Source organism: Heliangelus exortis, chromosome 10 (genome assembly GCF_036169615.1).
Source record: "Heliangelus exortis chromosome 10, bHelExo1.hap1, whole genome shotgun sequence".
Taxonomy (NCBI): Eukaryota; Metazoa; Chordata; class Aves; order Apodiformes; family Trochilidae; genus Heliangelus; species Heliangelus exortis.
In genome coordinates, this window is record NC_092431.1 from 17879291 (window position 1) to 17903963 (window position 24673).

The following is a 24673-nucleotide window of genomic DNA, read 5'->3' on the forward strand; positions in this document are numbered from 1 at the left end:
TTAGCATTTTCTGGCTTCAGGTAAACTTTCCCTGACCAATACTTTGTGAACCCAGTAGTTCAGCATGGTTTGACTTCTCTTCAGCAAAGGCTGTTTGAAAGGTGTGTCTACAGAAAAGGATTCCTTTGACTGAAAGAGTAAAAAAAGTCAGAGAAGACTGCAAAATAGTATGTAGTATTTTTTTTCTTTCCTGTAGGGTCTAATTTCTGGGCTTGCTGGTAAGTGATTCAACTCCATGTGTTAGAGATTAAATGTCTGGGTCACCTTAAGTGATGCAACTCAGTTCACATAAGATCTGCTTCTTGTATTCCCCATTTCCCAGGTACCTGACTTGAGAAGAGGCTTCTGTCTAGCAGGTACATTAAGCCCCTACAGATTTAACTGATGCTGATGTGAGCTGCTCTTATCAAACAATGTCTACTTGAAGTTGTTTATGTCTTTAAAAAAATAATAATCTTCAATGAAGCATTTTAGCAAAACCTTTTAAGGTTAATTTATTTGTTTTGGTTTCAGTCTCAAACACAAGTAAGAGCACAGACCTCTCACTTGCAATGAATTCTGAAAATCAGTTTATTGTGGAACACTCAGGAGCAGTAGTGGTGGCCATTCTGAGGAAATTAATATCTGTGAACAGGGTTTGAATTAGGAAGTAGACATGAGGTGATATGTGGAACAAAACAAAGAAAATATATTAAGGAGCTGCTCACTGGTGAGCTCTGACAATTCTGTGTACAGATGAAACAAACATCCTGTGGAAAACCAGTGGTTGAGGGTGTGTTTGAAGACTTCATCATACTGTGGATTGAGTGAGGAAGCCAAATAAGGGTTGCAAAAGCACTTTGATTGTGGTGGTTTTAAACTCATTGACTGCAAGACTACAACCTTACTGATGTATTTTTAACAGGTTCTTAAATTCATGCTGTATCTGTGTTTTTTTGTAGATTGTAAACTATTGCAGTTTAAGTGAAGTGCTGGTGGTGTCAGCACATTGGCACAGGGAAGCAAATGCTGTATTCTCTGTCTTGACTGAACTTAACATGTATCTTACAAAAAAGTTATCACAGTGGAAAATGAGCCTTTATTTCTGTTTCCTTGTAATTTAAGAACTTATTAAAAAATTCTTGTTTGAATATTAAACTTGATTGGTGATGCCCAAGATTGCAGAGCAGTCATCAGTCTCCTTTCTGAAGGAGGATGAATGATAGTTTTCAACAGGTTCAGGCTCTCTGTCAGATCAGAAAATTCAGTGTGATCATATTCACTGTGAAATTCTTACAAATAGCTGACATCCAAACAGCAATTTCCTGGGAGAGAAAAAATAAATAAACTTCCCCAGCTGCTTCCTCATCCCCAAAGCTGGCATTCAGTTTTATTGATGGGTTTTTTTTTTGTTTGTTACCCTGTTATATCAAGCTAAATGGTGATGGGGCAGTCTTTACTGAGAAGCAGTGGGCTACTTGTTATGAATGGCTACAGAATTTTAAGTTCTTTTGTGTATATTTGTAGTTTTAGCTGCAAGGAGCCCCCAAAAGCATCTCTCTGGCATTTTTCCTACTGTCCTTTCTTCTCTCTTTTTTTCTCCCCTCCTCCCAACCCCCCTCTTGCCTTTTCCTTTTCAATCCTGTTATTCTCCTGAGATCAGTGTGACAGATCCAAGGCTTAGATGAGGCCTGTACCTGAGCAAAGGTTTTACTTTCCCTCCTTTAGCTCTCTGCCACCTCTCTCCATGGATATCCCCTACAGCTGTTAGCTCCAGAACCAGAATTTCAATATATCAGCAAGATATACCCAGGTATATCAGGACTAACTATTTTAATTCTGCTTCCTAAACTAGGATGGGTTTCAAGAACACGGATCTGACAGGATGATGCATGGGTAGTAATGCCAATTCATGGCATTCACTCTTTGGGACCTATCAGGAGATAACAAGAACTCCTTTTGCATTCCTTCCCCCTGTTTTTCCAGCCCTGGTTGAGCTGTGTAGTCAGGTGTGTTCCTCTCCTGCTCTAATACCTTGATGAACGAAGCCTTCAGTGTTGCTCACAACTGGGAAGATTTTTAAAAATTCTAACCTGGATTCCCCATGTTCTACAACTTGAAATGTATAAGCTGGCAAGTGGGTAGTTTTGAGAGTTGTGGTTTTGTGTTTACACATAGTGACCACTCCACTTCCTGCAATGCTTCAAAGCTCTGACATCTGCAATTTTAACTCAGATTTTCTTTGTTGCTTCCCCTTCCTACCTTCATTGTTTTGTTCTTTTGTTCCTTTCCAGCCTTGATAATTTTTCCTTAACTATTTCGAGTAACTTCGTTTGCTTCAGACTCAGTTCATCCCTTGAAGAATTCCTGCAGCTCTGGATGTTCTGACAGCTGTAGCTAGTGGCCACCCCAGCTGTCCTGAGAATTTTTGCCATGCTGTAGTTGGATTTCACAGATAGATCCACGGAGGTTGTGGGGTTATTTTGTTTTCAGCCAACCCTCCACTATATGGCTTTGCTTTAACTACTCCCCAAATGACATTCTTCTTCTTTTTTTACCAGGGATGTAGCAGGCAACATGCACTTAGCTTTGCTCAGTTAGAGAGCACTGAATCCAAGAGAACCTTCATCAGCAATCTTCCCAAACCCTTTTCACTGTGTTAGAAACCTGCTTCTCACAGACCCAAAAAGTGTCTGTTCACTGCTTTCCAAAGCTATATTCAGCAGACACACTCTGTGGCTGACTCTAGTTTCACCTTCCTGCAGATGCCTGTGTGTCCATGTCATCCATCCATTTAGACACAAACCATTTAATTATAGTAGGAGCTTTCAGAAAGTTTTCTACCCAGGGGGCCACTCTGAAGGTTTATCTGTTGCCCCAAGATGCTTTGGAACTTGCTGCCACAATCACTGCAGTTTCCAACCTGACCAGCAGCACCCAGAACTGAAATGTGGGGTTTTTTGGACAGTGGGATTCATGTTTATCCTCCTGGTGATATTTTTAATGTTGCACCTCTACTGGGTAGCCCCTGCCTCAGCTAACAAAAGGCAAGTGGGTTCAGTATCTTGCTTTTCTTTACTTTTTAGGGAGCTCCTCCCACTAATATGACTGGCTCCATTATCTCTAAGGCTGTGCTTGTTCTGAAACCACTATTGATTAAACGCTGAGATGAATTTTTTTTTTAGAAGCTGTCATTGGAACATGCTTAGGCTGCACTTGCTGTCAGCTTAACAGTCATGTTTCTGTGTCTTCCTCTAAATTCCTCTCCCAGCTGGGCTCTTTCCTATCTCAGCATTAAAATAGATTCTTCCTAATTAAACAGATCTCTGTCATGATAATCATCTTGAGAACGTATGCTGTATTTTCAGGCTGCATATCTTTCCACAGATCAGGCCTGCACTTTGTAATTTTTCAAAATCCTAACTCATTGAGTAGATCCTTTACCAAGCAATCATCTTCTGTAACCAGTAATTAGTGTCCTGTCAGCTGATCCTGGTAGGCATTGGTGTTCAGCTGCTGCCAGCAGCAAGTGCATCTTACATCACCTCATTCTGATAGATTTGATTCTTTTGAAATTCCAGTTGTGAAGCCACTTTCCTAAAGCTGATGTGCATGGGGAAAAAAATAAATATAGAGCAATTGTACACATTTGTGTATGAAAAATATACTATTAGAGAAGAGGTGAGTGTGTGTAAATCTGTGGTCATAAATGGAAATTCATGTGTCCATAGCAAGAGTCTCTGCTTGTGTCTGAACATGGAATAGAGTTGTTTGGTCAAGGCTGTGAAGAACATCTGTTTTAATAACAATAATCAGCAACAGTGCTGAAATATCTCTGTTTCTTGCATTGTCCAGGCTATAATCTGAGGGTTTCCCCCTGTTTTTATTTATTCAGACTCACTGGCTTAGCAGAAGTGTTGCAATGCACAAAAACTGAATTTAAATAGTACCCTAAATTTTAAGCTGAGTTTTTCAGAGGCTAGTAATTGTCTGACTGATTATTCTTAAAATAAAAGTGATGCAAAAATTAACTTTGAAATCATATCTCCATTTTACAATATTTAGCTTTAAAGGAAAACTCCCCTGTAGGATGAAAAGTTTTGGTTAGCTCTTAGGTACTGGGTGATAGCTGTAGAATACCATAGCATGACTGACATTTTTTATGAAATAGTGATTCTATTGACTGTCTTTAGAGATAGGGGATAGTGCTTTATCTTATAAAAGTTTGTACTAAGGAACAATGCAAGTATCACCACTGTTGCTGTTAAAGTGAGTCAGGAAATAGAGGGATATATATTTTCTCAGTTTTATTTTAACCTCAGCCAGTAGAAAAAAAAATCTTTTGATCAGAGTAAACTGTTTTTAAAGTGTATTCAGATTTTTTTGTTTGTTGTTTTTCATTTTGTTTCTTCAGAAAACAGGTGATGGGTCTGTTTGCAAAACTAACACTAAGCACTGGTGACTACAAAACTTGTTACTCAAATCATCACCTCCGGGAAGCCTGACAGAACAAAAGGTATGGAGCAGAGAGATAAAAAATTCCTAGATTTTTATTAGGCTGGAATTTAATTCTGTAACACTCTAGCGTGCACTTTAAAAATACCCTGTTTGCTGCCAAAGTGAGGCAAATTAAGGTCTTTTTGTGTGACTCCATATAGACTGAAAAATGCTATTTATCCCAGTAATTGGAAAAGAACTCGACTTCTGTAAAACGTGGCCAGCAAAAAAACTTAAACCAACACTGCTTTCCATGCATTTCTGACTCTGTGGCCCTAAGAAACTTTTCTGTCCTTGGGGAGGGAGGCTGCAGAGCTCTTGGGTGATGTCTGAGGCAGGCAGCACTCAGGCCGGCGGGCTGCAGGGGGCACTGCGGGGGTAGTCAAAAATGTCTTGAGCAAAGTTAAACCTCATTCACCGCCTCTTTCTGGCCTGATGGCACTTTTCAATTAAAAAACAAAACAAAACAAAAAAACAATTTTAAAAAAAACCAAAACCAAACCAACAAAAAAAAAAAAATCAACACAGAAAGCCCCCTCCTCCTTCTTGTCCCTCTCGGTTCTTACCTTCAATCTTTTAATATATGTTATATACAACCAATTAATGCTGCTTTTTGTGGAGTCAGATGGAGAGGAAAACTCAAAGAGTTTACTCCACATCCCCCGGCTCCACATAAAGATACCGATCTTTGTAAATGATGAGAGATTTGCAGATTTTTCCCTGGTTTATGATAAAGGAGTAATCGGTGATCGCGGAGAACAGTAAGTAGCTTCGGTTCGGTTCTCAAACTGATACTAAAGAAAAGTTTTTAGGGGGGTGGGAGGGGTGGGCAGGCATGTTCCCTGCCCCCAGCACAGGGAAGGTACTAATTACTAATTACTATTTCGGTTGGCCCACTATTATTTTCCAGCTCAACCTAGACCTAGTCAGGAATTGTTGCAACAGGAATGAAATTAAAAGCAAGTATCGTATTGCTGAGCACTTAAAGACAAAGACAGCTCTTTACCGCTGTCAGTAACTTAGAAACTGTAGCCTATGCTAATCTGCAGTGGCAGAAATTAAGATGTTTTAAATCAGATTTCATGACTCAGGTATGAGTTCCCAATTTTATTTCCAGCTGCATGTGAGAGAACAAGGGTGCCTCTCTGAGATAGCAGTAGTTTATCTAGGTGCTGCTAGTTATAAGATAACAACCAGTTAGGATTGTGCGTGCAACAGCTTTGTCTGCAAAACGTTTTAAAACCCGGGATTCCCGAGCTGTTATTCTTGATGCATTAATCACCCGCGCACTCAGTGGAGGCAGCCACCACCGTTCGCTAGGAAGAGAAAAAAAAAAAAAAAAAAAAAAATGTCCCTGCCCAAACGTGTCATGTTTCTTCTGTTGTTTAAAATAGAAAGTTCAGCCCCGTGTCTGGGAGGCACAGGGCTCCGGGTTCTGTTTGCATTCATTATGCAACAGTTTACACAGAAGGGAAACGCGGCACACGCCGCCGCCCCGCCGCGGGGTGGGTGCAGCCTGGCCCCCCACTCCCCGCACCCCTCGGCGGTCCCGCGGGACCCCGCGCCCACCACGGCCTCCCCACCCCCCCCCACCTCCCCATCCTCCGACCTCCGGAGAGCCGGGGCTCGGCCGAGGCGCTGCCCCCCCGCTTTTCCCCTTCCCCGGGAGCGCCGGGGCTCGGGCCGGGTGCTGCCCGCCGCAGCGCCGAGCTCCGGGCACAGCGCGCAGCAGCAGCAGCCGCCGGGCCCGGTGCGGTGTCCGCCCCGTCTGCCGGGGCCCCGGGAGGCAGCGGGGAGCCCCGGGGGGCGGCAGGTGTCGGACCCCGGCCCCGCTCCGCCGCCGGCGAGCACCCCGTGGCCGGGGGCGAGCGCTGAGGGCGACCCCGCGCCATGTCCGCTCCTGCCGGGCGACGTCCGTGCCGGGTTTTGCACCTTGTCCCCGGGTCTGCCTCACGGCCTGGAGGAGCCGGAGCCGCCGCCGCCGCTGCTGCTGCGGTGTTTACTGAGCGCTCCTGTCCTGATATCACTCCGCTGGCATGGAGGAGGAGGAGGTGGAGGAGGAGAGCATTTGATCATTGTGATGGTGGTGGCAGGAGGAGCAGCAGCAAGCAGAGCAAAGCAGAGCAAAGCAAAGCGCTAGGCTGTATCAGCTCGACGTTTTGCAAAGACTTCAGAGCTCTACTTTTTTTTTTTCCTTTTTTTTTTTTTTCTTTTTTTCCTCTTTTTTTTTTTTTTTTTTTTTTTTTTTTCTTCCCAGCTCGGCCCGGATTGTTCATGTGTTTACTTCCCCCAGCCCGAGGATTTGCTATTTAGGTTCCTGTTGAAATGCAACTGAGCAGCCAAAGTACTTTGCGAACACGGTGCGGCATAAACACCAAAACTTTTTTCTAGAAGGAAAATACAATAAGAAAGCGGCTTTGCCTGTCTTTTGATGCCGGGGAGTCCGAGTGAGTGTGCCGTGTGTGCCCGGCGTGTGCCTGTGCTTGGATGTGCGTGTGCGAACGTGCGTGTGAACGGGTGTGTATGTGTGTGCATGTGGAGGGGAGCGTGTGTTTCTCTTTATACATGGGGAGAGACGGCTTTTGGCAGAACCTCCGGAAATCTCATGGAATCTATTTTGAAATAATGGATTATAAAAAAGAAAAAGGAGGAAAGGAACTGGTCTGATATCTCCTGGAGTTTGCTTACCCGAATTGCTGCTGCTTAGTTTGTTGTCCTTTTTTTTTTTTTTTTGTGTGTGTGTGTTTGTTGGTTGTGTTGCCGGTGATAACCTTTTAGCACCTTCGCTCTTTATTTCCCTTCCCCCCCTCCCTCTCTCTTTTTAATGTTTTGGAGCTTCTCGAGAGGGATTGGCTGGGGGGAAAGAGAAACATTTGCTTGGGATCGCTGTTTGCCTGATACATGGTGGTGCCCCCTCCCTCCCCACCCCCCCCCTCCCGGTTCTCTAAAAAGTATCCCATCAGGACCCCGTAGGAGACTGTGTGTGTGTGAAGGGTAGGATAAAAAAGTTCTTCCAAAATAGTGTGCACGGGGAAGAGGATGGGGGATTTCGCTGCCCCCGCTGCCGCCGCGAATGGCAGCAGCCTCTGCATCAACAATAACCTGAACAGCAGCCTCAGCGGGGCTGGCGGTGCCGGTATCGGGGTTAACAGCACTCCCCACGGTCCTCCTCCTCCTCCTCCTCCTCCTGCCGCGGCTCCCGGTAACAATAACGCCAACAGCGGCGGCATTCCCAAGCACAGCACGGTGGTGGAGCGGCTGAGGCAGCGCATCGAGGGCTGCCGGCGGCACCATGTCAACTGCGAGAGCAGGTACCAGCAAGCCCAGGCGGAGCAGCTGGAGCTGGAGCGCAGGGACACGGTGAGCCTGTACCAGCGGACCCTGGAGCAGAGGGCCAAGAAAACGGGCACCGGCAGCAAGCAGCAACAGCAGCAGCATCAGAGCAAACAGCAGCAAGATGCCGAGCCTGCCGCGGCGGAGCAGAGGAACCACACTCTGATCATGGTAAGTGGGATGCGGGCCGGAGGGGGCTTGCGCTGTCCGCTTCGAGTCTCTCGCCGGGGTGAGCTGGAGGTCGCCCCCGTTGTTTTCCGGAGGGGAACGGGCTCTCGGCTCAACTTTGGCGGTGGCAGGGCCGCGGGCAGGCTGGGCGAGCGAGAGGCTTCACAACTTTTCACGGCGGGGGGGGGGGGGGGGGGGGAGGAAGCAGGGGAGGGGGGAGAGCGGGGGAGCAGCAAACTTTTTTCCTCCCGTCACTTTCGGAAGAGCTGCCCCGGGGAGAGGGAAGGAGCGGTGCCAGACGTGTGCCGTGGGCTGCCGAAAGCCGGAGGAGGGTTTTGTGTGCGCGTTTGGCGACAGCTGCCCCGGGCGAGGGGCGGCCGGGGGCTCGGGTGGCCGCTGTTTGAAATCCCGCCGCGGAGGAAGGTGGAAGTTGGCTCCGCAGGCGGGAGATGACGGGGGAAGTGGGGGAGGGAGGGAATAAAAAGTTGGGCAGGTTTCTCGCTTGGGCTGCCCCGGCGTGCAGGAGTCTGGCTCCCCACTCCTCTCGCTGAACCGCTTCCTAAAGTTTCCTTGGGTTTTAAGGAGCTTAGCGAGGAGCGGGGCGGGGGGGGGGGGGGGAGAAAGGGGCGGGGGCTGAGCCGGTAGGAGCGTAGCGGCAAGTAGGAAGCGGAGTTTCCCACTCCCAGCCTGCACCGATGATGAATAATAAAAGGAGGTGCGGGGGGGCGGAGGTAGCTGGGCCCTGTCGCAGCCTTATTTATAGCGGGTCGCGGCCGACAGTCGTTCTGGATGGGGGTGGCGGCGGCGGCGACAGCGACAGCAGCAGCTCGGGGGTGTGTGTGTGTCCCGGCCGTCGGGAGCAAGCGAGCAACTGCGGAAGGGGAAACGCGTGTGTGTCCTGACGTGCCCCCCCCACCCCACCCCTCCCCACCCCGCCCGGGGCTGTGCCGTGCCGTGCCGGGGCGGGGGTGGACACGGGGCCGCTGGATCTTCGCCTTCTGCCGGGCGCACAATGGGTGGCGGGGAGGGGGAGGAGGAGGAGGAGGAGAAGAAGAGAGGGAAGGAGGGGAGGTGCGATGGCAGCGTGTGGTTTACAAGCCTCGCACGTCCCTCCCTCTCCCCCTCCCCTGCTGCGAGGGGCGGTGCGGGAGGATCTGGCGGGGCGGCAGCTGCCGCTGGCCCCCGCCTTGGAGGGGGGTCTCGGTGACAAAGCGGCGGGGAGGAGGCCGTCCCGACGGCGTCTCTTCCCCTCGCTTCCTCCCCCTCCCCGCATGTGGGAGCAAGGAGCAATATGTTTATCTTGGGCAGACGGTCCTCCCCTGGTCGCAGCCTCCCCCTTCCCCCCCGTCCCCCCTCCCCCGGCGCTGTCTGCTCCCCGGCCTCGCTTCCTCATTGAGGGCCGGGAGCTGGGGAAGGCTTTTCCAGCAGCAAACAAAAGCTCAGCCCCCCCCCCCCTCACCTCCCGCCCCGCCGGCCTCCTCCCGGGCGGCGGGGATCGCAGCCCCGGCTCATGGTGCGGCGGGACCGGAGGCGGGGGTGCGGGATGGCTGCCGCGGCGGCGGGGAGAGGCACACAAAGCACCGGGGAGGCACACAAAGCACCGGGGATGTGTCTCTCTCTGCGTGTTGGTTCGCAAACAGGAAGCAGAAAAACCTCCCTGACGTCTCGTTGCTTTCCTGGCGTTACCAACCCAGGCACCGCCGCGTTTCTTCTCTTCCTTCTCGGGCTGATCCGCGCCGAGGGCTGAACGCGGAACTCCCGTACCGAGGGGCTTTGCCTTGGCTCAAAGTCCGTGAGCAGTGACTTATCTGTCGTCAGGCAAACTGTCCTCAAATCCCTTTTGAGGGGAAGGAGCAGGAGGCTTAGGAGAGCTCAGGATTACCCCTTCCAGGGACGCGCTGTGTCCACATCCAGCTCCGGAGCAGCTCCTGGGCTGCTAGGCCCTCGCTAGTGGGGGGATGCCCTTCCCTTTCCTTCTCAACCCCCTCCTTAAAGCATTAAACCCCGAGGTTTTTAGTTCGGTGGCTCATCTGGGGGCCTTCCCTAAAGATCTAAGGACAGATACACAAAGCTACAATGTCAAAGTTGTGGGAACAAAGTAACAAAAGGAGGAAATGCAGTTACAGATCTTACAATTCCCAGTTTGTTTCAGGTTGGGCACTTGAAGAGCTAAGAGTAACCTAATTAAAGGGCAGTTTGCTAAGAAATTCACCCTAAATGAATTTTTCTGCTACGATCTTTATCAATAGGCTTGGTGTACCCTGCGCTTTCCATCTTAAAAAGAGAAATTCTAATACTTTATTAAAAAAAATATTTCCATAGAATAGTTTAGTTTTGAAAGAACCTTAAAAATCATCATCTGTTCCCGTGGGCAATATTTTTTTCTTGTTTAAGAATTTGTACACAAATGTTGCCAAAGCGTTTAGAAACTTTCTCTGCCTTGTTTCACTTGTAGAGTTTCTGTCTCATGTCTAAGAACATTAGGGGTTCATGAAAGTAATAGTAAAAACCTGAGAAATTACCCATTTTAAAACAACTGAAAAGAGTTTTCTTTGAGACAATTATGCTTAAAAAAAAACCAAGTAAAAACAAAACCCAAACTTGATAATTTCTAGCATTCATGATGGTTTGATAAGTTTTCACTGGTTATATGAATGGTGATTTTTATTTGCCAAACCAGATCAGCTTTATTTTCAACTGTTATTTTGATGTGAGAAAACAATAAATTACATTTTTTGGGGTTTTCTCTTTATTCTCAGGTGAACTGCTGAGAGTTTTACAGTGTAACAATGATATGGCTATGCTACTGCTTTACTCTTCACACAAGATCCTTACCAAGGTCTTCCCTCAGATTATTAAACTGCACAATTTGGAAATAAAGCAGTCAGAATTAAATGACAACAAACACAGTGAGGATAGCAAGAAACACTGTTTCTAACTCTTTTTTATCAGAGCAAACCAAAGGAAAGGTTTAGGAGATGCAGTCTAGGTCAGGGCAGCAGCTGCCCAAGGCCCCTCCTGGGAGGTGATGCTGAGAGGTGCCCTTCAGCAAGCTGGGTAAAAAATGTCTTTTAAATTATCATTACCAATTAAAGATGTGCACTCGGATTTTCTTCATTTAAAGGAGTAGCAACTCTCCAGCCTGTACCATTCTTCTTGTTGCTGCCCCCACAGTTTAAACCCTGAGTTGATGAAAGGCATTATGCAGTTTCCACTGTTTTGGACTTTCTATCAAGTGACAAAGAGTTATCAGTGGGAGCCCTATTTTTATTTATTTATTTATTTATTTATTTATTTCTCCTTCTTTCTGTATTTTGTGACTTTCCAGTCTGAATTTATGTCTTGGTACAGCCCAAGTTTTCACTAGCTGAGTTTTGAAATATCTGGATTTATAATTGTACTTGAGGAGAGCAGAGAGTATCAGCACCAGTTTGCTCCCATACAGACATTGACTGGGACATGCACGAAAATTAAAATTGTTTATAAATGTCTGGGAGTACCTGTTTTTCTTCCCCCCTCCCTGCTGAAGCTGGCAAAAGCCAAAATTCTTTTCCTTGCCTTTGAGCTGGATTATTAGAGTGCTGTACCAGCTTGGTTTTCAAAGGCAGTACTGGGAAAATTTGCAGTCTGTCCAAAATTCTGCTGCTCATCTTCAGACTGGTTCCAGGAAATATCAACACATTATTTCAGTTCTTTAGTTGTTTGTGAGCTAATCTGCCTTCTTGTTTCCTCTTTTAAGGGCAAGACTTTTATGGCTCTTCATCCATGCTGTTGTCTGTGGTTCAAAGATATTGTGTGTGTATTTAATATATAATAGATCTCCGAGTATATAATAAAGAGGTAAATACAGAATACATACTGGAAGTCCTATCACTTCTGTTTCTGATCACTAACAACCCTGTGCATCTTACTGTGCATCTTTTGTCATTTTTTTGTTCAATGAAACTCTGAAGTTTATAATTACCATGGTGACCCTGTAATGCACATTTATTTACAACTTAGCTCTACGCCAAAGTATAAAGGAGCTGGAGCTGCTTTTTCCTATTTTAAAAGCTCTTCCAGACTGTTCTCCTTTAGCATCATGATGGGCTTGACAGCTACCATCATGCTGACCCATTCCAACCCTAAAACCAGTCATTAAGGGGTTTAAACACCATAAACATGGAATGTTATTTAGATCACAGAAATCAGATGACCCCTCAGATCATCTTTCCTGTTCCCCAGCCAAAGCCAATTCAGAATTGCTTTAAACTTAGAGAAGATGGGGCTGGCAAATGTGGTATTTTCCAATACTGTTTTTTACCCCTTCTGGGCTTATGAGCTGCCTCATGGAAGTTAATGATCACATTTCCCTTCTACCTGAGGGAAGGGAGATGGGCAGGGTGATCCTTTCAGCTTGCTTTGTAGTAGGGACAGAATATATATTCTGGATTATAGAAATCCTTGTTGGCAGATAGTCCAGCACAGAAAAATAGTTCCCCTGCTCCCCCCCCTCTCCCCCAGTCCTTCCTTTTTGTTGAAAAATGTATCTTGAGTGAAAAGTATAAATTCTTAATTTGCATCACTGAATCATGGATAAAGTAATTCATGAAACTGTGTGCTGAAGAATGCTGTGGCTCTTGTGAGTGGTTTTTTAAAACTTACACCTGCTGTATTTCATGTGTACAGTCTCTGTGCTCATAAACCTGTGTGCATTTCTGTGTTCTTGTGTCATATTGCTGTTTAATTTCCTTTGCTCAGGAATTAATTGGCTACACTGCAGGAAATATCTGTTTTTCCAGCATTGCAAAAATGAAAAAGAAAGATAATTTTTCAGAGGTTTCTTTTTCTTTTAGACAAGAGGTCAGTCAAATGCTGCAGCCCTTACTCATGCCTGATGACTAAGTAGGATTAAGCATCTCTTCAGTTAATAAGCTGTGTCTGATCTTGCTCACACTGGGGTAAAGTCAGTAGTAAGTGCAAAACTGGGATGATACCAGAATTAAATCCCAGGCCAACAATGCTGCTTCTCTTTCATATGCATCACAGAAGGAGTCATCCTGTAACCCTTTTTAGTTTGCTCTTCTCTAGGGGTGGATCTCTGTCTTTCTTATTCCACAGCCTCTCCCATTTTATTTCTCCTTTTCATACCAACTCAGGCTTGATGCTCTGGTGTGATTCCTGTCCTTTAGGACAAGGAGTTTGTGTGTTGACCTCTTTTTGCAGCTTGGCAGCACAATAGGTTTCAGCTTAGCAAACAAAGGAATGGAGAAACCCTTCACTTTAAGCACTGCAAGCCTCTAATGACCTTTCTGTTCTCTGATAGAAAGTGTGTCCCTTTAAAAATGGATTGGGTTATTATAAGCCATAGCTGGAGCAGGGCAGGGTGTATTTTTATATATGGTAGCCAGTCATAGTGCAATCTAAGCTTCAGCTTCACCAAAGAGAACCCATTGAAGTTGTAGGCATCGTCAAGTTCAGGAAGAACAACTTTGTCTGGAACATGTCCAAAACTCATTCTGCTAATGCAAAAAGAAATATTAATATGAAATTGTGTTGTGACCACTGGCTGCATTTAGGCTAACCTAAATTTCCAGTAGCTTGACCTAAAGCTTGAGGTCTCCTGAGTGGCTTAAGCTGGTGTAAAGCTGAGCTGGTGCCAGTGAGGAAATCCTGTCTTTCATGCTCTTGACAGTGGCACTGTGTTTTTTTGCTGTCTCTTTGCTGATGGTTGCCCTTGGTCATGTACCTTCACTCATCTGCTTCCTGGAGCAGGCCAGGAGGACAGACACATCCCTGTCTTTTCTTCTGGGTTAGTTTGCAGTTGGATCAGATCCATGATTTGCTTGACTGGCCCTCCCCTGAGCAGCAGCATCTTACACCAGCTGAATCCTCTTGTGAAACTTCACCCTTATCCCAGGGGAAACATCTGGAACCTATTAGTTAAACCATGCTCACCTGGTGGCATACCTTTTACCTGAGCTAAAGAACACCTGGTGGCAGTGCTCCTGGTTCTCTTCCTGCACGCAGACACTGGAATGGGAAAGGCTGTAAGTAGGAAAAGCTTCAGAGTTCATTTTTCACTTAAGCACTTGCATTTATATGACATTTGGTTGCATATTACCACAATATGTATAATTCATGTGAGAGGTGTGCTTGGATTAGCAGAGGTTTAAGAGACAGGTCTGACAGTCAGGAACTGCTGACTGGAATTCTTCAAGTGTGTTGTTTGTGAACTGAACTGAGAGGTACAGTCTTCAGCTGAAGTTATCAGCCTGTAATCACTTTCCCAGGCTGGGATCTCACAAGCTGTTCAGGTATGCAATGTATTTGTATGTTCAGTGGGAATTTGGGAGTCTTAGTGGAAGACGGATGGGACATATTTATTTTACTTGTTTGTCTAAGATGGTGAATCACAAAACCATATAACTTTGATTACTCTTTTGCTTCCCCCTCACACGCTTCAGTTTCACAATATTTGTAGCATAAAAGTCATCTTAGGCTGCTTCAGTTTGCTTTTTGAATATTTGAAACCCAGTTTAAAATAAAATGTCTTTTTAAACTTGCAGTAGGTAATAAGATAGCAGCTGCTGACGTGCTTACAGGGAGGTCTTGAGCTGCCTTCTTTCCAGACTTCCCTCTTTCATATTGATTTTTGTTTGCCACCACAAACAGTTAAAACTGGCAAGGAGATAAGAATACTTTAGTGTTGGTTGACCTGAGAGAAGTGGGTCTGCCCATAAGAAATTGGCATTTTCTGTACATCTGTGCAAGTGCTAAGGCTGATGCTGCAGTGCTGTGGGTAGTGTGGGTGATCTGCTGCTCTTTGCTTGCTGTCAGCTCTGCACAACCACAGCAGGCATGGAATAGAAAAGAGGTTTCATTTTATGACTTTCAGAATAATTAAGCTACTAAACAGAAAGACCAACAGCTCAAGGATTTTTTTTTCTTTAGGCTTGTTTTTCATCAAGGCCACTTTCTGTAAGGTTTTTGTCTAGGGGCTTCCAGTGTCCCATGTGGTTCTCAGCTCTTGGTGGTTGAAGGTTGGTGGAGCTGCATTTGAACTGATTACATTGCTGTAACTGCATGCCATACAGGAGCATTGCAGGTTTAATAAAACAATTCAGCTTCATTTTCCTTTGGTCTTTAGATTCAGAGGAACATCTGTTAAGTGCTGCAGTGAGGGTGTAGCTTTTCTGCCTTGTCTTTATGCTGCTTGTGAAAGCATCAGGCCTGTTCAGAAGGGCCTTAGAAATTGTGTACCTACATAAAGAGCAGAGAATTGGTCCCTAACCTTGCTCTGACCCTGGGTGACAACAAGAAGCCTGTGTATGTGTGTTATATATACCAGCACACGTGTGTATACACTTGTTTTTACACTGGACTGCAGTACAAAGCAAAAGGATTTATGATCAGTGATCAGTTTGGATGGTGAAAGGGGATGTACTAATCCAGTAAGTTTCAGACCCACTGATATGCACCTGTTTTGTATATTTTCAGCCTCTTTCTTTTAGCTCATATCTACTCCACTGTGATGTTTTGGCACTTCTTCCTTGTGTTTAATCTAAAGGAGGAAGGGAGGTGGTTATGGCAGATGAGACAATGAAAGAGTTCTGGAAAGCACTGGAGTTTTTTAATCATTAAAGGTATTTCCTTACATTTAGGAGAACAGACCAGCTCTTAGCCAATAGAGAGATTGTAGCATTTCCTACCAATTCTGTTTATGCAGAGTTTTGTGGTTACAGACTCTTCAGCATCTGAGAAAATGACTTTAAAACCTGACTGCCTTAGCTGGCAGTAGTTGCCTTCAGCCTGCTAAACATTACATTTCAGCTGGGATTTTTACTGCTGTTAATGTTTGTCTCTGAAGCTGGTGGCTGTTGTTCTGCTTTCTTGGATTGCATTCCAGTGCATGACTGTGGCAGCACAGGGGGAAATGCTACTGCCATTAAATAACCTATTTTTAATTACATTTTTGGCAAGCAGTCTATCTACTCATTCTATGTATTTTTAGTTGTCACTGAAGCAGGTAATGTAGCCTTGAAGACTTCAGTGGACTCACATAGGAGACTGAAACTGAACAGTGGCCACACTTTTGGGCTCCAAATTGGCTGAAGTGTTTGTGGCTGGATATGAAATAATGGTTCAAAATAATCTGTAAGTCCTTCTATGGCAGCACATTGCTGGGCTGAGCTTGCAGGCTTTGCATTCCAGGAAAAGTGGAGATACCATGCTGAGGTTGCAGTGCTGTCTTGTTTCCCTCATTCAATGGCAAATAGGTTTTGCTAACTAGTTTGTAGGCTGAAGGATTATTTAAAGGCTGGATTGCTGCAGTTTTGAAATAGATTTCAGAGAATTCGGGCTTGCGTTTTTTTTTCTGGCTTATTTGGGTTATCATTTTGTAATATGTGTTCTACATCAAGTAAAACAGCAAAAAAAACCTTATTTTTCTCTCCTCCATTTAATTTACAACAAACCAAGAAACATTGTGTTCACACGATGGTTTGCTGCCCTTCTCAGGAATGTTTTTGTGGTGGAAAATGCCAGCAGTGGGTAGGGATAATGGAGATTTGTGCATGTAGAGCAGCAAAACCAAAATTGATCTTGACCAATGGTGCTAAAAGCTTCACCTCTCCCTCTCCTATTACTGTGCTAATGTGTGTGTCAGTCTAGCTACAGCCAGAGAGGTTTTCTGGGAAGTTGGTGTGGACCATCTTTGATTATAGTTGCTATGGATATTGGAATTAAAAGAAACACAGTACTGTATGTTGTTCATTTTGTGTCAAAATACCAAATTTCTTGACGAAGTGATTCCCCAGGAATGGCAAACTTGTCTCTTCCTCTCTTTTTACTGTAACATTTCATGCTATTTAAAGCCTATGTTAAGAACTCATTGTGTTTACATGTTTTTAAAGTATTTTAACCCAATGAAAAGTCTGCATCCTGCATACAGTCCAAGAGCTTCATTATGCAGGGACTGAAAACATCAGTGGAAAACCTGGCTAGCTCAACTTTTCTTCACCTGTTTCTGCCTTAGGGTTAGGTAGAAGAGGCAGCTGAAGCAAATATAGCAATTTGGTGCCATTAAATGGGGTGCTCTCCTCCTCTTCCCTCTGTGCTCCAGTCCTGTGCTGGTGAGACCAGGTACTAAGCTAGAAGGAAAATTACCTATCTAGGAGAAAAATGGTGCTTATTTTTTGGGGGAAGGTGAATCTGCATGGCATGGGACTAAAGAAGAGGGAACAGAGGAGAGGGGAGGCAGGAGGTCCCATTCCAGCAAAGCTGTTAGGTAAGCTCTGTCTTGTCCCCCGTGTCCTTGTCCCCCGTGTCCTTGTCCCCCGTGTCCTTGTCCCCCGTGTCCTTGTCCCCCGTGTCCTTGTCCCCCGTGTCCTTGTCCCCTGCCAGGTTCCCTGCTCAGCCCCCCCACTGACAGCCTGCAGGTTGTAGCACCTGTGGCCAGAGTGTTTTTTGAGGTATTTTTTGCAGTATTAGCATCATTGTGATGACGAGGTGGTGATCCAAAGTGTAAAGAAGGCTGAGAAAAAAAGATCTTTTCACCCCAATCTAATCCCAAGATGATCCCCTGCTGGTCACAGTGTGGGCTTGTGCCAAGTGGGTGACCTGAGCACTGCCCCTCCTGGGAGGAGGAAAATGGGCTTGTAGTCATACCAGTTTTCTTCCCTAATTTCCTTTAGAAAACAGCTAAAACTTGTTAATGTTTTAACAAGGAAAAGTATGATTTTGCTTGAAAATTACAATATGGTAATTACATTTTTTTTTATCAGGCTACTCAGATATGTTTACGCTCGTTTTAATTTCATGTAGGATAATAAAGCAGGTAGAATAATTATGGAAAATCCCATGTAAAAGGTATCACTGTCTGCATAATGTGATATCTTGACTTAGGTGTGGACTTGAGGTGAGCTGATTGTGTCCATGGTAAAGACACTTGCGTGTATTTTTATTTTTCTTTTGTCTTAATCCAGCTCTGGGTTAATACGGTGATAATTTTTTTATTACAGAATCATAGAATTTATTATTCTACATAGGCTTGTGAAGGTCCCTCCCAAGCTTTCTTGTAGCCCCTTCAGGTCCTGGAAGGCCACAAAAAGGGCTCCCTGGAGTTATCTTCTCTCTAGGATGAACAATCCCAACTCTCTCAGCCTGTCTTACTCAAGTAGTTGTGGAAAAAAGTCACAGATGGAGCAACTTCTACCAACTTTGCTTTGTAATTAGTAAAGATTACGTATATTACAATTTTCTGACTGGATTTTTCATGAAATTGTTCTTTAAATCACCTCCACCAATCAGCATTCAATTATTTTTAATTTGCTTAGTTAGGGGATGCTCAGTGAGGCTGTATTTATTTGTTTGGGGTTGGTTCCTCCTTTCTCCATTTTTTTTATTTTTATTTTTTTTAAATTTCACAACGAGCTCACTTGTTAGAACCCAGCCTGTTAGTGCAATAGATAAAAAAATACTATTAGCAATATTGGGATCTATAAAACAGTGTGTTCCATATATCAAGTTTCAGGAGTGGTTACTTGAAGGCATTATTTCTGGTTTCAAAATTATTTACTTCCCAAATCTGTGACTTATCTCTCGTGGATAGTGAACACATGATGTAAAATCACATCAAGAATTTGTCAGAACAGATTTGGACCAGCCAGCATTGACCATAAGGGTAATGCCAGGAGCAAATTCAAATTTTGCTGGTTATCTCAAATAGCAGGGGAATATTTAACAAATTTTAAGCAAAGTAAATCACCTTTTCCCACCCTCTACCCCCCTTTTTTTAGTCTGTGTCCCTTCCTTCTTTTTTTTTGTTTTTTTTGTTGGGGTTTTTTGGTGTGTGGGTTTTTTTTGGTGTTTTTTTTTGGGGGGGGGGGGGGGGGGTGTTTGGTTTTTTTGTTGTTGGGTTTTTTTATTGTCGGGTTTGGAGGGGTTTTTTTGTTTGTTTTTTGGTGTATTTTTTTAAGGTTTTCTGAGCTCTTAATCTGCAAACTTAAATATCTGTAAATATAGGAAGATAACTGAGGCCAATATGGGAAACAATAAGTTTAAACCATATACACAGGGCTCCGTAGGGGAATGTAGCAAAAGTAAACTCAAAATATTTTATATTATTCAGTTTACAAATCTACAGTTCTTACATGTTTTAAGCTGGGTATCAAATGTCTTTCCTGTTGTGAAGGGGGGAAACTAAATGCTTAAATGCCTATGGTTGCATAAACTTCTGTTGCCACAATAATATTGTTTTTTTTCACTAGACAGGATACGTGTAGTGCTGATTTTATAATGGATATTGACAGAATTTTTACAAGAATTCACTTTGGGTAGGGGTTTTTGTCTTGCTTTTGCCCTTGGTTGGGGGTTGCGGGGTAAGTTGTTGGTTTGTTTCTTGGGTTTTTTTTTTTTGCAATGCTTTTGGTTGGTTTTCCTGTTTCTGCTGAAAAGGGTGGAATGCCAATTAGAGTTGTCTCTCCAGCTGTCCTAGTGGAGATGGATTGGTAGCCTGAGTGCAGGTGAGAAAATCAAATGTCTGTGTTATTGCAGTTTATCACAGGGGGTTGTAATTAACTACCTGGACAGCTCTCTCAGGTTGTGTGTTGTGATCAAATGTAGGTCATGATAAAGCTGCCTTGTAATATTTTAAAAAATAAAAAAAGCTTTTTTTTTTTTTTTTTCCATTTTGCTTATATTTTCAAAGATCTTTTTTCTTCGTTGGAAACCTGGGGAGAAACTTGCCTAAGGTGGTTGACTTGTTTAATTTGAAAATCAGATTAAGGGAAAAAAAAAAATACACTGTTTCCTCTGCTCTTTGAGCAAGTTCTTGAAACCATTACAATGAGAAAGTGTGGTACATCAAAATTAAGCCTTGTGGTCTGTTATTTGTGGTCCCAGTGGGAACAGTGGGCAGGGGGAGGTCGGCTACTTCATTGTGTGTGGAGGGGAAAAAAAAAAAAAAATGCTATCATTATGCTCAGTACTTGCTTGTTAACACGTGCTGAAGGTTCAGCCTTCCTCTTGGAGTCCTGACAGACCAACTGGGACCAGAGTCTGTTCCCTCCTACACCAGTAGGATCCTTGTAGGTCTTTCCCCCTGTGTCTGCTTCCAGCTTCCAAGATGGGATTCCTTCCAAGATGGGATTGCCATCCCATCCATCTCAAGAAAGGTGGATGAGCAAGTTTGCCTTCTCTGTGCCTTTAGCTCCTTCCAGTTTGGAAGGAAAACCAAGAAGGGGCTGCAGCAGAAATGGAGAGACCTGGGGAAGTGGACAGGGAGAAAATGTGGATGAGGACATGGACAGAATTCATACTGGAGGGGAGCAGGGGGACACAAATAGATAAGAGGGTGTTGGATTTGTTGAGCTGAGCTGCAGCACAGAACTTGTCCCCTGCCCCCTCTACTCAGACCTGGCCAAGCACTGGCACAGCTCATTAAGCAGAGCTCATTAACCAGGTCCTTGTAATGAACTGGACTTTGCTAGCTTGATGCTGGGGCTTTAATCAGGGCCATGCTCATGGCTGGCTGTAAATCAGTTGGTTTGGAGCTGGGTTTTCTTCCTTTTCCTGCTTTTGCCTCCTTCAAAGCATGACAGTGTGCTGTGCCATCTGATTCTCTGAGGTGGTGACATGGTATTTTAATTTTTTGTTCTGGTTTATGGAATTCTAAACTTTTTTTTCAGTGCCACAGATAATGAATTTGTTTTGCAGTCATTCAGCAAATGCAAGCCTGTAGCCAGGAGGCTTGCTTTGCCCAGTTACCTGTTGCATATTCCTTGCAAGCCCATGACAGTCCATGCCCAAGTGACCTCTTACACATCAGTAATGGACACCTACTTGTATTTTAAGTCCTTTCTGTCCAAATCCAATTTACACATTTCTAAGGTTGATTAATGGTGTGGGTTTTTCTCATGATAGAGTAGCTTTTACTAAAGCAAGCTACAGTTCAATACTTTTTACCCCCTTCTCCCTAAACATTTCTTGCTAATATAAAGCAGTTTACAAACCTGATAGCTCTGTCAGGTAAAAACCAATGTGTATTTCTCAAAGCACTGGAACAAGGGGAGAGTATTTTAGATACAGTGGTTTAGTGGTTGTCTCTATTCCTGTTTTCTGATGGATATAGAAGGAGATGCTGAGGAATTGTATTCCTGAGCAGCAATGAGAGATTTCCTTTCCCTCGGGAGGAGGTGTCTTGGATTTTTGGACAGGAGGGGATGGACTTCTGTCCCTGGCATCAAATGCCACCAGCAAAGAGCCAGGATTTTTAGGAAGATTTACACACTTGATAATGCAATAAGCCAGAGTTATAATCACATCCTCTTGTTGGCTGAACATCCCTGGCTGTGCTGTGGTGTGTGAAGCTGGTGGTTAATTGAGCTGGGTGCTGGTGAGCAGGGGAGGTTGGAAATTAGTGCTGTGTTTTGTCAGACCTACTTGTACCTGCACAGCTTGAGCCATCGTGGTCTCAGGCAGAAGAACTGAGGTTTTTTATAAGAAGAAATTCTTCAGTGTGAGGATGGTGAGACCCTGGCACAGGGTGCCCAGGGAAGTTGTGGATGTCCCCTCCCTGGAAGTGTCCCAGGCCAGGTTGGATGGGGCTGCTGGGAGGTGTCCCCCCCATGCAGAGGAGTTGGAATTGGATGATCTTTAATATCCCTTCCAACCAAAGCCATTCTATGAATCTATTAAAGTCTTTGGACTATCTGGAGTGCTTTGTAATAGGATTTGTATGATGTGACAGCATGGCTTTTGCAGACTTAGGTTGTTTGGGTAATTGACAGAAGTTTTAAGTGCACTGTTTCATGTTTCAGTGGTAATACTGAGATGGCACCATTCCTCAGGTAGTAAACAGTCACAGTATTGACATTTCAGTAAGAAATTATTGGACCTTTCAGTACTTCAGGACATTTCAGTAAGAAATTATTGGACCTTTCAGTACTTCAGGACATTTCAGTAAGGACCCCAGAGTTGTCCCTTCTCATTTGAGGGGGAGGGCAGAAGGATGTACTTGGCTGTGTGCTTTCAGCACAATGTTTTACCTGTCCAAAAAGTATCTCTACTCAGTTCAGATATTTTGACTTCCCTTCATCTCAAGGAATTTGAGTTTGACCTTGGGGTGAAGGCAAAGAGTGATAGGAACCCTTGGTGTTGCAAGAGCACAGGAAAATTCATGGAGTTTCACACCTAGAATGTAGGATGCACCAAATCATGAGGCCCTTTGGTTTTTGGGGGGTTTTTTTTTTGTTTTTTTTCCCTTCCCCTCATAGAACTGAGTGGATGCTCCCATGTACTTTGGTATGTTTATTTTCCTCTCATTACTGACAGCTGTGTGTTTATGTATTGCTTCTGTTCCTTTGATTGTTCTGTAAATCAATCTCCTTCTTTGTTATTTGGGGAAGAGATTTTATTATAAAATATTAAAGGGCTCATTTAATGTCATTTTGTTTATCTCTGAGACACAGAACATGTAAGAAAAGAAAGTCAGTGGAAGTCTTGTAATATTTAGAATGAATTTAGGGGTATATCTTGCAAAGTTACTACTGAGAAGCAGAACCCAACATTTAGATAAAGAACTATGCTAATCCTTACAGTAAACTGAGTTTTGGCAAACCACCCTCAGCAATACACGTGTTCATTGCTTATATTTGAGCCATTTATGAAGGCAGTTTATTAATAAAACTTTTTTTTTTTTTTTTTCTGTCAGATGTCAGCACTTCCTGGCTCTGTTTTCCTATACTCCCCATGTATGGTTTTTATTCCTAGAACTTAGAAAACCAAATCTGTCATTTTTTGCACAGGGGTGGGGTCATGCAATGCTCTGTGAATGGCAGAGAAGAAAAGCAATTTCTAGACAAGAAATTTCTGAGAGTTCTCTGCTGGGAACCCCCCACTCCTGCCCTCAGAGCCAAGGGTTCACAAGCTGCAAGCTACTAAAAACTAATATACAGACATGAAAACCACCTGCCAAATGCAAAGATACAATTGCAAGTGTAGCAGAGACCAGATTGAAATGATTGTTGAGGGTTTTGGGCCGGGCTCTGGCTGAAAGGAAGAGGATAAAACCTTTGGGTGCCAACCAGAGCACTCCTTTTGTGGCTGCTGGCAGGGGTCTGTGTCTGCTCTTCAAGAGGAAGAGACCCAAGTCTTCAAAATCCTCTGTGATTTTGTGCCATTATTTGTCTGGGTGTATGTGTGGGATGTAAAAAGCAGATAAATACTATATTTCTAATTCCTGACAGTAAGGCTGTGCATACACTTCACAGATGTGTTCATATCTGTAAGTGCAGGCACTGTATGATTGGTTTAGTTCAGCACAGATGATGTCCACTGATGGTTCAGGTTTTATTAAGAAAATGTACTTTCCCAATTGCTTTATAATAATAAATATGTCACTTTGCTCTAAGGCTATCGTTCTTTGTAGCAGAGGATGTTGCATTAGTGTTTTAAGTATCTGGGAAGAGGCATAGAGCTTGTCTTTACAGTTGGGTAGCCTCGTGCTGAAATTGCTCCTAAGACAGAATAATTCATATGGAGGGAGCCTTGCAATGACTAATGGATTTATTTATGGTAAATGTGTGTTTTGACAACTAGGACCATACCTTTAATTTCCGTTTGTAAGGTGGAAGTTTGAAGAATTGGAGGGCTCTGACACTTGAAGAAAATTATGTGATTGGAAAAAGTCTTCATTTCCTCCAAAACCATTTTTCTCCAAAGGTTTTTCATCCTGGCACTGCTGGGTTAGTTTAATTCCTCCAAAGGAAATGGGGGTGGGAGCCTACAACACAGCTCTGTTTCTGCAACACTTTTGCTGGCTGCTTCATTTCAGCATCCCCTATTACTGCCATGTGGATTTATCTCAGTAATGGCTCAGTCACATTTAGGAGATAAAGTTTCAGAACCAGGCTATATTTAAAAAAATGTTTAGTGTCGGCTTGATTCTTTCTGGCTGAAACTTGGGTGAGTTAGCCCATTGTTTTGGTGAAAACTGGGTTGTAACCCAGTCCCCTTTTTGTGCAGAGTGTGTGGGAAGGGAGAAGTGGCAATCTCTTTCCCAGGGCTGGTATCTGAGGCTATTTGCATTTGGTGTGATGTTAGGAGAAATATTATTCTGACCTGCCCAGTAATGAAGGCTGCAGGAGTTCTTCAGGATGACAACAACAACAAAAAAACCCCACAAAAAACCAACCAAACAAAAAAAACCTATTTGAATTTCTGAAGCAAATAGCTCCTAACTTGGGCTAATTCTGTCCAGCCTGTGATGGCAGGGAGACCTTGATGGGCCAAAATATCCAATTTTTTCATTTGACTGCCTGTTCACGAGGTGCTGCCAGCTCTGGGGTTTTTGTGCAGGAATACCTGTGTTACACATGAGCAAAGGGGTGGGAAAAGGACATTTCCCTGCCCTTTCCAGCAGCACAAGGTAAGGAATAAGAAGGTTGTGCTCTTGGCTGCTTGGTCTCTCTTGTCCTGTCAGGTCCATCTGAGCACTCCAGTTTGCTGGATAAGCTGGGAAGGGTAATGTAGAGGGATGAATCCCTCTGGGTCCCAGTCTGCACGTGCTGAATTTTAGGTTGAAATCATGTGATTTCAGGGTTTGGGTTTGTTTTTTTTTTCTGGAGGAGCATTGAAAAGCTGTTTTCTTCTGTATTTAATACTAAAAAGTACTTGCAAATTAAATACATTCCCAGAAGCAAGTACATTAGGTACT

General features: G+C 44.2%; 1 protein-coding gene across 2 annotated transcripts in view; it reads left to right on the top strand.

Annotated features, from left to right (window-relative positions):
- The first annotated feature begins 6099 nt into the window (after window positions 1-6099).
- Window positions 6100-24673, top strand: part of MAML3 (mastermind like transcriptional coactivator 3) — a 248419-nt gene continuing 229845 nt past the window's right edge. For both annotated transcript variants that reach the window (XM_071753777.1, XM_071753778.1), the window contains exon 1: window positions 6100-7980. In XM_071753777.1, the coding sequence (XP_071609878.1) occupies window positions 7516-7980 (465 nt within the window). In that variant the 5' untranslated portion in view covers window positions 6100-7515. The remainder of the gene's footprint in view (window positions 7981-24673) is intronic.